General features: G+C 42.3%; 1 protein-coding gene across 6 annotated transcripts in view; it reads right to left on the bottom strand.

Annotated features, from left to right (window-relative positions):
• Positions 1 to 9624: 9624 nt before the first annotated feature.
• ENOX1 (ecto-NOX disulfide-thiol exchanger 1) overlaps positions 9625 to 11837 on the bottom strand; it is a 379879-nt gene continuing 377666 nt past the window's right edge. For all 6 annotated transcript variants that reach the window (XM_063334867.1, XM_063334896.1, XM_063334903.1 and 3 more), the window contains one exon: positions 9625 to 10556. In XM_063334867.1, coding sequence (XP_063190937.1) covers positions 10425 to 10556 — 132 coding nt within the window. In that variant the 3' untranslated portion in view covers positions 9625 to 10424. The remainder of the gene's footprint in view (positions 10557 to 11837) is intronic.

Here is an 11837-nt window from a genome sequence, read left to right as displayed (position 1 = left end):
TGCCTGGATTTGGGAACTTGGGACAGGTAGGAGCCAAATGAGTCTGGGAGCTGAAAGCTTATTTTGGTTATTTCCGGAAGCCTTTTTTTCACTCCATCTCCTTTGGAAACTGGGAAATAAAGTCATTTCAAGGCTTTTAGCAAATTTAGGAAGAAGGTATCAGGGTTCTTTTTTCAATTAGGACCCACCCACTCTTGCTGCAGATAATTCATAGATTTCTGTTGACAATACAGCTTGTTAACTGCCTGAAACAAGGCTTGAACTACTTCAAAATGAACTTTTGAGGAGAAGAAACCATGTAGGAAGAAGTACCATATCACTTTACCTAGGAGCAGTAAGCAGAGTATATTGAGCAGGACAGAGGCTGTACAAACACAGCTATGATGTCTCCTGTGGCCGAACTAGCCTGTTCATTGCTAGTGTGGAATATCTCTGCACAGTCCTGTGTGACAGCCACGTCACTAGTTAGCCTTTGATTAGGGCTCTTTGCTCACAGCCGTCCAGCTTAGCCTCCATTGTCGTTCTCAAGGCTGTTTATGACAGAAATCTCATCATTCTTGAAAGATAAACAAAAATTTGAAGTCTAAGTCTTAAACATGTACAGATGTCTTGCTGATTGCATGACCGATATACGTCATTGAACTTCTGACCATCTGCCCGTGTTTTATTGCTGTAAATAAAAAGCTCTGCACTGCAGAAAAGCAACAGTTCCGTGTTACATAAGCGACTGCCCAGTTCCATTCCACCCAGGCACACACCTCCATGTTTTTCTTCAGATGTTTCAACTTCATGGACCACAAAAATCCAAAGAAAGGCTGTAAATCCCGTGTTATTCCTGCTCTTGACTGTAAACCTTTGAAACAATGGGGATTTCAGCCTCCACATTGAAATCTCTTCAAAGAGGAAGAGCAGTGAAGTGTTCAGAAAAGATAATGCTTTTTTTTCATTGCTGCTCCATTTCCCCGTACTAACCTTTGTTTAAAGAGCATCTCATGGCTATAAACTACAGAGGTTTTCTTTAGACTTGAAAATCATCTCATCATATTCTGTGTGAACATAATATGAGGATGAAACCTTTTACCAGCTACATACTTCCAAATCTTCTTGCTTATTGTGAAGGTTGACTCATGAAATTCAAGAGGGCCAAGTGAAAGGTTCTGCACATGGGTCAGGGTAATCCCAAGCACAAATACAGGCTGGGTGGAGAATAGACTGAGAGTAGCCCTGAGGAGAGGAATCTGGGGGTGTTGGTTGATGAGAAGCTCAAAATGAGCCAGCAACATGCACTTGCGGCCCAGAAAGACACCCACATCCTGGACTGCATCAAAAGAAGCATGGCCAGCAGGTCGAGGGAGGTGATTCTGCCCCTCTGCTCTGCTCCGGTGAGACCCCACCTGGGGTACTGCGTTCAGCTCTGGGGCTGCCAACATAAGAAGGACATTGGCCTGTTGGAACGGGTTCAGAGGAGGGCCACGAAGATGATGAGAGGGCTGGAGCACCTATGCTATGAGGACAGGCTGAGAGAGTTGGGGTTGTTCAGCCTGGACAAGAGAAGGCTCCCAGGAGACCTTATAGCGGCCTTCCAGTACCTAAAGGGGACCTACAGGAAGGATGGGGAGGGAATTTTTATGAGGGAGTGGAGCGATAGGATGAGGGGTAATCATTTTAAACTGAAAGAGGGGAGATTTAGATTAGATCTTAGGAAGAAATTCTTTACTGTGAGGGTGGTGAGGCACTGGAACAGGTTTCCCAGGGAAGCTGTGGATGCCCCATCCCTGGAACTGTTCAAGGCCAGGCTGGATGGGGCTTTGAGCAGCCTGGTCTAGTGGGAGGTGTCCCTGCCCGTGGCAGGGGGGTTGGAACTAGATGATCTTTAAGGTCCTTTCAAACACAAACCATTCTACGATTCTATGATTCTAAGGTTGAGGGGGAAGAATAGGGTCACCAGGGCATGCTTCTTCATTTGTACTACAAGAAAGGCTGCCTTCCCCTCCTCAGTCATTGGTTAACTTCCTAGTTGGATAGAAGGATATCCATTTATACATCAGAGACTCAAATCCAGCCCTGAAACTAAACTTTTAACTAGCAGAAGTTCTGTGGCCTCAAATCAGGGTCAAATGTGCATTCTACAGATGGTTCCTTCCTCTGCAGTTTGCATAGACGAGGCAAGGACTTCATAAGGATGGAAATGAAATGGCAGGTAATTTCTGTACTCCTCTGCTGGGACAATATTAGATGTCTTCCCTGTCCTGCCCTGTGGACAAATAAACCGCCTGTTTCCAGAGCTGTCAATCAAGAACCTCTCAGGGTAGGAAATGTGTTTTAGAGAACTTCTGCTGTTGAGCCACCATCTGGCTTCCTTCTCTGTTGATATGTTTTATTGTGCAAAACGTGTTTTGAATATCATCCTGCAAAGCGGTTCCTGCCTTGCAATTCTTTATTAAACAAATCAGCCTTGGACTGGTGGCATGATGTTTATCCATGGCTGTTCATCTTCTGAAGACAAAAGTGCAGATTCCGCCCTGATGAGACTTCGGCTGTTTTGTCTCCATCTAACCCAGTGACAAGTTCCACCAAGGTGACAGCCACTCAGAGTGAGGGGTAGAAATGACATCCTGAAATGAGATTCGACTGCCTGGCAAATATTTGCTTTCCATGAGTAATATATGTCCTCCTTAGGCTTCAAGGACAAGAAAAGGTTTTTTTGCAAACATCACCATCCTTTATCAACCAGTGAACTGTAGAGCTAGAGATGCAGGTTTTTCTTGAAGGCAGGCTCCTCTGCCATTGAATGTTAGTATTATTTGAGAAGCTTATTTCTGGGATAGGGCCAACTGCAGAGTGGTTTTGGAAGGTTCCTTCTTAGAAAGTCCCAGACACAACATCTGCACAAGCTGACTCCACGGGCAGAACCAGCTGAGGAAACTCAGAAACCCTCATGCATTCAATACCATCATACTCTACAATGATTTTTACTATGAAATATTATCTCTTTTTCTTCCTGTTCCCCATCTTAGTTTATAACAGGCTTCTGGGATGTCCTGGGATTTATGTGGTTTTTTGATGGAATGCCAGGCTCTAACAAAATCCCTTCAGTCTCTATTTTTAATCCTATTTTATGGTCTTCTGTTGCTCCACTCCTGCTCCTCTCAGAAGCGTACCGTGTCTCTCCCCTGTGAAATGCAAGTCAGCTTTTAACGTCAGCAACCAGATCTGCAGAGTGTACAAGTTTTCCAACCTCCTCCCCAGCCACGAACGGCCTAATCAGCTCTATTCAGTAAGGAGCCGTGGTGAAAACAGAAATGCAGCAGAGGGTTAATTTTTAAATATAACACCTCTCATACGAGAACCGTTTTCTGGGGAAGGTTACAAAGAAAAGAGAAAACTTACCTGGGTAAGTGTATAATACTATTATACAGAGCTACTTCAGAGCAACTACTTAAAATGAATCTCTTTCTGGTCTTAGAGTCCTGGAGTAGCCCTTTAAATTCATAGCCTATCTTTTTCCAAATTAACTGGTCTTCGCAGACAAGCCCTCGGCTAACGTATTCTAAAACTCTAAAATAGACAAACCAGTGTCGACGCCAATGCCCAAGGGCCTAACTCAGCCAGCTTTTCACATTAAAGGCATTATGCCTTTTCTGCATCAGACTTTTAAAATGTATCAGCTAATATGTGCTAATGACACGCATTTAAACCCTAGTCTAGACAAAGCCTGTGCGATTGCCCTCTGAATGCTTGATGCGATCAGCCAACATCTTGACAGCGGATCTGATTACCCTGTTTTAATCACGCAAGGCTATAAACTTCATAGAATTTATCCAGTCTTTCCCTGTAGCAAAGAACAAACCCTGAAGGCCGCACATGGGATCTAAGCCCGAAAATACCCCCGTGGGGTGAGACTTTTGCCCTTGCACAAACAAGCCTGTCAATGAGGATGGAAAAGCCAGGCTTTAGCATACCGAAACGCATCTATGCGGAGGAATCTGTTACACCCAAAGGATGAAGAAAACCACCTAACAGCCGTTTACTTGGACTCCTGCTTGGACATTTGTGATTAGCTCATAGTCTGATAGGAATCACAGAATCATAGAACGCGTTGGGTTGGAAGGGACCTTTAAAGGTCATCTAGTCCAACCCCCCAACAGGAGGGGAGGAACAGGAATAGGAGGCAAAGAGCTGAATGGGAGCAGAGATGTGCCTTCACGTCTGTACACAGCGTTGATCCAATTAATTCACCTAACAGCTTTTCTCTGCGCTTTTTAAAACAGCTGTTGAAAAATTGGAAAGGATATTAAAAAAAAGGATGCAATGATTCGAAGAAGAGAAGAGAAATGCTTTATAGCAAAACACTTAAAAGCTCAATCTGTTTAGTTTATGGGAAAGAATACTGAGAAGTAAATAGACTACAATATACAAATATCTTCACAGGGAGAAAATATGCGGTACTAAAGGATTATTTAATCTTGCAGAGAAAAGCAAAACTGGCTAGAAGCAGCCAGAAAAAATCAAGTTAGGAAGTAAGGACACAATTTTGACAATGATAATCTCTTCTAACACACTATCAAGCAAAAAAATATCTTTTTCATCACTTGATAACTTTGATTACGGCTCGATGCTTTTATGGGAAATGTATTTTAATCCACCATATGCTATTGGGATCACTACAGAATTAACTGTGACACGGCGAAGATACGAGCAGTCCAAGTGGATGATTTTTTTTTTTTAGACTTCGGTGTTATGTATATTAAAGTTTATAAATTGGCGAGAAGTAGCTGCCAGCCAGAAGTCTGAGCAAACAGCTACAATATGGCTGTGGTAAGGACTGCAGGAGTGCTCTCTGTTAGGTTTAAAGCAATACCTATTTTTTTCCTCCTGCTGCCCCCCAAATATCCCTGTTGAGACGGAGTATGACATTGGAGTCAGCCCATTAAGTCTGAACAGGCACAATGTTTATTACCCAGTGCGAGGCAAAACACTTAATCAAAGGTACTCGTGAGTGTATCCATTTGATTTGGTTTACAAATTAGGGTTTCCACGTATTCAATGTAATGGGTTTATGTAGTCAGAGGATCTGCACCTTGTAAGCATAATTTCCCGATTTGGCTGCTTTTTCAGTTGACTTACTTGTTTTTGAAACGTTCAGTTTTGACTCAGTAAGTAAATAGTCGCCTTCTGCAGTCCAAGCAGTCACACCGACTGTGCTCTCAGAGAGTCTGGAAGAAGGAATGGCTTCCTCCAGAATGTGTCCGCTTTACAGGCACTTAATGCTAATAAATGTAGGAAGACTTCTTTTTTCCTGAGCATCTCAGCAGTTGCTTCCAGAGGAGACTGACTACAGAACAGAACCAGACAGGATTTGCTGCTGTTTCTACTTTCTTTCTGAGGGAAAAATTGGGGTGAAAAAGCTGCAGATCTTACCAGGGCAACCAGAGCGACAAGTCAAGGGACAACTTGTACCCTTTCACAGGAAAAAAAAAAAATGATAAAAGCCTCACACTTCGAATGCTGAACTCGGAGCTTTACTTTTTTAAGTGGACAAAGTGGACGTCAGTCCCGTATCGGACCTGGCTACTACTGGCACTAGAGGCACAAAAAGAATATATGTCCCAACCCAACCTATTCCTTTTCCCCTTCCTCTCCCCAAGCTTCGGTCCTCAAATCAACTCACATCAGCGCAGAACATTTTTGCCGTACTAAGACTGACTGTCAAAACCATTCTGATTTTAAATAAAACAATGCTTGCAAGACCAGAATTTTGACTTAAACAAACCACCCAGAATGCTCTTACAACAATTTTTCTAGCTTTAGATTCCACAGAGTTTACTGTACGTGACGGGTAGCTAAATGTAGCATGGCTTGATACAGGATTTTCTCTAAATCTCAGTATAGCTGTTCCTTAAGTGAATGTGATGCCCTGGCAGTTGTGAACGTGCAACTTTCAGCCGAAACGTGCACACTTCAATAAACAATTAGACTCCACTATGTGCAATCACATGAGGAGATATTAGAAATTTCCTTTTTAGTTATGGGGATAATGCAGTCTTCGGCAAACACTGCTGTCGCTTGTGGGCATAAAATGCAGTTTAACAGAGAGGTTACACTCATCTCCCTTGAATGTGCAGGGTGAAATGTACATTTGTCCAAGAGGCTTTGCACAGTGTATCTCTTAAGCCTTCAAGTGGGAATCAAACAGAGTGCAGTAAGAGGCTGGCCCTCTAAACTGATGAAAGTCAACCTTGCCACCACTCCAAGACAATTCAAAGCTGAGGATGAGCTGAAAGGCTCTCCCGGGAGGAGTTCAGGCCAACTGAGCTTATAACTCCTTTCCTTCCCTTGTTTTCTTTCCCACTATCGTTGTGAGGATCCTGCTAACTGTAAATAAATGACTGAGTCTTTGCCAAATGTGCATCCTCCTTCACCCTGACTTAGCTGAAGATATTTGCTTTAGGTCCTGCACTGCCTTATTTCACTAAATACCACTTGACCACCTCAACACCTTCCTTTTTCTGCAGCTGACCAAGCCTCTGTTCCAGTCATCAGGATAAACTGATATACAGAAAGGCTAGTCTTCTTTTCCACCATACTGACTTCTTCTTTTATCATAGTGAAGTGGCATCACCTCATGTCATTTTCACAAGTTGCTTTGCTGTAGTGCCCAACAGTGCTAAGAAGAGCCCCGTCACCCACAGCCATAGCTCCCGGGGTTTACAGCCATCCTCTAGTGACACATTTCATATGGGGTACATCTTTCTGGGCTATGATGGCATCAGATGACTGACACTAATGCTCAGACAAGCTGGCTAAAGGGTGCTTCGCCAGAATTTAATGTTGGCTTGCAGAACATCACTGTCTTCTCCATATATCAGTAAGATACCTGCAAGAGATAGAATAGACTATAGACTATTTCTCAGAATCATGAAATGGTCTATGTTGGAGGGGACCTTAAAGATCATCTAGTTCCAACCCCCCCTGCCATGCGCAGGGACACATCCCACTAGACCAGGCTGCTCAAAAAATTTCAGTTGGAAGAGACCTACAACGTGTACCTAATCCAACTGCCTGACTAATTCAGGGCTGACCAAGTTAAAGCATGTTATTAAGGGTATTGTCCAAATGCCCCTTAAACACTGACAGGCTTGGGGCATCGACCACCTCTCTAGGAAGCCTGTTCCAGTGTTTGGCCATCCTCTCAGTAAAAAAATACTTCCTAATGCCCAGTCTAGATGTCTTTCAAAGGTGGCTTCTTTGATATTCATCCTATTGTATCACTTCAGGATCGCCAGCTGCATCCCTCAAGGGTCACCATAAGGACATTTCATCAGCTAAGTGATGGAGTTGAGCATTTTAATCCACTTTCCCCCAGAATCACTGAGCACACAATGTTAAAGACAGTTCTGGGGCCCAAAGCTGATCCTCATGAGGATCCCCCCAGATTTCAAGGTCTCAGCTGATACGTTACAATATGGCAGGATGCTTACACGCCATTTATACTTAAAGTTTAGACCTTCTATGGTGGAATCTAAAGGCCAAGGAAGGAGGTTCCCTTTTAGCTGGTGCCGCACAAGAACTAAAAAGCCACTCTCCTAAAGCACTATGGTCTAAAGAGACATGAAAAACCCAGGAAGGAAAAAGGAAGAGAAAACGCATACGGGAGCAAATCCAGTGATTAGGTTACAAGGACCTGTCAGTTTTAAGATGTCTTCTGGCTATCTGGGATTGGAGTTGCTTAGTGGGAAAGGAGACGAGCTAAAGGGGAAAAAAGGAGGGCACAAGAGAAAAGGGATGACAGAATAAAATGAGTAAGTACAGCATGAAGAAAGCTAAGGTGAAAGTTTTCTCACATCTCTTTTCCCCAGCCTAAGCGCCATCCATATACATTTATGTTACAGTACTTAAATAAGAGCTGTCAGACCTAACACATTTTTGCCTGAATTATTCATAAATCTGTATCATCACAAGAGAAGAAAGAGTCGTTATTTGTATTAAACTAGTTAATTTTCATTAACATAACTAGCATATAGTTACTAGCTTCACCCGAGTTACTTACCTTAACACAGATTCTGTAGCAATCATAATAGAGATGTATATTTTCTTTAAAAAAAAATTGTGTGTACTGGCTGAAAGCATAACTTTTTTCCCATAATACACCTGCTAAGCCTCTTTCTTTTTCCCCTTTGTACACATTTAACATTTCATTTAATATTTCCACATTCCAGGTAGATGCCAGAAGAGAAATAGGTCCTAAAGCAATAATCACTAACAGCCATGTAGGAGAGTTCCTTCATGACTAATTGCATTTGACATTAATTGCTGTTTATTGAAGACCCTGAATGAAACATCACTCTGACATGTATCTGGATACTCCCTCCATCTGTTGCAATTTGACATATTTCCTGCTGTTGGTGCCCCACTTTATAGGGCCACCTCTCTTGTGGCCGCTTCCTCTGCCTACACAGAGGTGTGACTTGGAGGGAGCTGCTGTGTCTCATCCAACACCACGCTAAATGCTGTACCGATGCAGTTCTCTAAAGTATGGCTCTGGGAGAAGCGATTCCTTCCATATTCATAGAATCGTAGAATCATAGAATGTGTTGGGTTGGAAGGGACCTTTAAAGGTCATCTAGGCCAACCCCCCTGCAGTAAGCAGGGACATCTTCAACTAGATCAGGTTGCTCAGAGCCTCATCAAGCCTGGCCTTGAATGTCTCCAGGGATGGGGCCTCCACCACCTCTCTGGGCAACCTGTGCCAGTGTCTCACCACCCTCATTGGAAAGAACTTCTCCCTAATGTCTAATCTAAACCTACCCTGCTCTAGTTTAAAACCATTGCCCCTCGTCCTATCGCTACATGCCCTTGCAAACAGCCCCTCCCCAGCTTTCCTGTAGGCCCCCTTCAGGTACTGGAAGGGCGCTATAAGGTCTCCCCGTAGCTTTCTCTTCTCCTGGCTGAACAACCCCAACTCTCTCAGCCTGTCTTCATAGGAGAGGTGCTCCAACCCTCGGATCATCTTTGTGGCCCTCCTCTGGACCCGCTGCAACAGGTCCATGTCCTTCTTGTGATGAGGGCTCCAGAGCTGGACACATTCTCCTGGTGTGTTGATGCACACACTTTTCAGCTTTCACTGGGTCTTACAGGAGTGTTGGAGTACTGTGTGTTTGACAGTAAACCCTAAATGATAATTTATGGCAATGTCCCTGCTTAAGGAACGCCAAAAGTGAGTTATTCCATTCCTTCCCTGGCCAAAGGCCAGATGCATTAGCTGGGAACTAGAAGGAGTAACAAATTGGATGCATCACGACTACCCAACACGACACCGAAAATGAGAAATTTGAAGGTGTGCATTTTTAACCTGGCTGCTTGTCTGAAAAAAATAAATGAAATCTGTTCAGCTAAAGAAAGCTCCATGCTGGTACTTCCTCTACCAATATTTTTAATAATTTTAATCTTAGCTAATATTGCAAGCTCTTTTTGATTACTAATTAATTTCACCAAGTTATCTGCAATTACCAGTTTAGGTAGGAAAAAGATAAAATGCGTGGAGACTTTTGCTGGATTGATAAAAATTCAAAAACATCAGAAGAAAAACTTGTACAAACAATATGGTAGAAGTCATATTTATTGATAAAAATTAATATATCTGCTATAAAATTTGTAACAGTAATGCAACTGAATATTTATTTTGATGCATAAACCTGAATGTTACATACCAAATACAATACAGTAACACTGGTTTCCTCCTTATTTACATGTTTATGAAAATTGATATGCAATCCATGTTAAAAGAACTTGTAATGGAGAATAGTTACATTAGAAAAATAATATTCTTGATAAAGCATTCTTGAGGACTCCAATCACATTTTCAGGCCTCTTTCAATAAGGCAAAAATCCCTGGTACAGCATATAACTTAATTTACAAAATACAATAACTTCAGACACATCTTCAAGTTTTCTTTTGGTATGCTTTTCCTCACTGCAAAATTACTCAATTTTCTTACTAAACAGAAAGAACTTTCAATAACGAAACTTAATGAGTTCTACTACATATTACATATACGTTGCTGTAGCTTAGCGACCATAACCGGGCAATCTTTCTCCTTAACCGTTTGCTCAATGAGCTTTTCTTAGATGTAGGACATGTAGTATTTTGAAATCATTATGACTGTGGTATCTTTCTTCAGTTTTCATAGGAAACAGATCTGTCACATTTTGAAACTTTTTTTAAAAATTTTATTTTGTTTTAGGAACTGGTGCACAAACTACATTTCCACTCACAAGAGAACGTCACAAATGTAACTAAAATTAGGCTTGGATAACTTTGAAAACATACTACTATGTGCCCAAACCCAAATTTCTTACTTTAATACTTTATAACCCTGCCATGCTCTAGGAATTCTTCTGCATAGCTTCATTACTAGTCACAGTCAGATAGTTTTAATTCCTTCAAAGGCACAAAACTTCCACCTCTTTTCCAGTGTTGCTCCTACACCAGTGAATTCTTGTTTAAACATGCGTGGCAGTCTCATCAAAAGCATTTCTATCTCATTTGCAGAGATCTGAGAAAGAAATAAAGGTAAAACTAAAGTGAGAAAGCTGCCCTGTAATTGGAAAGAGGAAACATGGAGAACAGAAATAAGGAGAGGGTTAAGGGGGTGGATTCCAGGCCAGATGAAAACCATCCAACCAGTATTACTTTTTTTAACCTTAGCCTGACATGAATTTCCAGACTCCAAAGCAAATGCAGATTCCTTGCAGGAACGATTCTGCTTTTGTAAGTGGGATCCCACTGTAAAAGAATGACAACTGCTACGTCGGGGCTGCTGCCACACAGTGTGGGATGAAGCCCATCTAAGCGGGGATACTCGTGCGGAGGAGGAAGAAGCAAATGGGACCTTATTCTTCCTTCTCACCCTGTGAGCTCTTGAATCCTCCTGGCTCCATCAGTTTTTCTCTTGAAAAAACCCAACACAGGACTTTCTTTTTAATCAGCTCACTTTTGTTACTTAGGGCTACCCTATGGAGCCACCTTCTCCCAGTTGGGCCCAGTTCAGCAGTCCCAGATAACTAGTCAGTAAAGTTCCTGACTCGGCATTGCTCAGGGTGCTTTTTATGGTTTTGAAACCATAATGACTGACCATCTTTCTACTGGGAAAGATGCTCTTATTGCAGAAAACACTTTCACAAAGGCAGTAGGGAAGTCAAGAATGGAACAGCCATGGAAAGTGAACCATTTTATCCTACTGGTACTTCTTCTAAAGGGATGGTCATCAAAGGAACAGTAAAGAAATCTATGGGTTCTGCCTGTTGTTCACAGGTATCTCCACGGTTTGATAGGCTTCTCTGTCAATGATGTTATTTCTGCTTATTCATATTAGTAGGAGCCTTCCATGGTGAAAAGTTTTCTTGTTAAAACAGTATAGAAATATAAAATATGCTAATTATATCTCGTTCCGTCCAAGGGAGGCAAGAAAATATCTATCACCTCTTATTTTCCTGAAGAGGTTAGTGCAGCAGAAAGATTAAATGATTTGTTAAAAGGTGGCACCGAAAATCAGTGTGGGAGGCAGTCTAAAGCCCCAAAGTAATCAGGGCCATCTTTTACGTACTCTCATGGCAGTAACGGATAGCTGGTTACCTTTGCGCAATGTATCCGAGCTCTACACCGAGCCCTCAGGCCGCATGGGTACGCTGACCTTATCATTCCCGTTCAGGTGAGGAATGACAGGCTAACCATGGAAAGTAATTGAAATTAATCTCTGAGACTGCATCTCTGGATTGCGCTATTAAAAAGTAATTTGTTGCTACAAGCAGTTACTTCCAAAGTAAACCAGCGAGGT

This window comes from Chroicocephalus ridibundus, chromosome 1 (genome assembly GCF_963924245.1).
Source record: "Chroicocephalus ridibundus chromosome 1, bChrRid1.1, whole genome shotgun sequence".
NCBI lineage: Eukaryota > Metazoa > Chordata > Aves > Charadriiformes > Laridae > Chroicocephalus > Chroicocephalus ridibundus.
The sequence above is the reverse complement of the archived record's forward strand: the minus strand, read 5'-3'. Positions and strand labels throughout refer to the sequence as shown.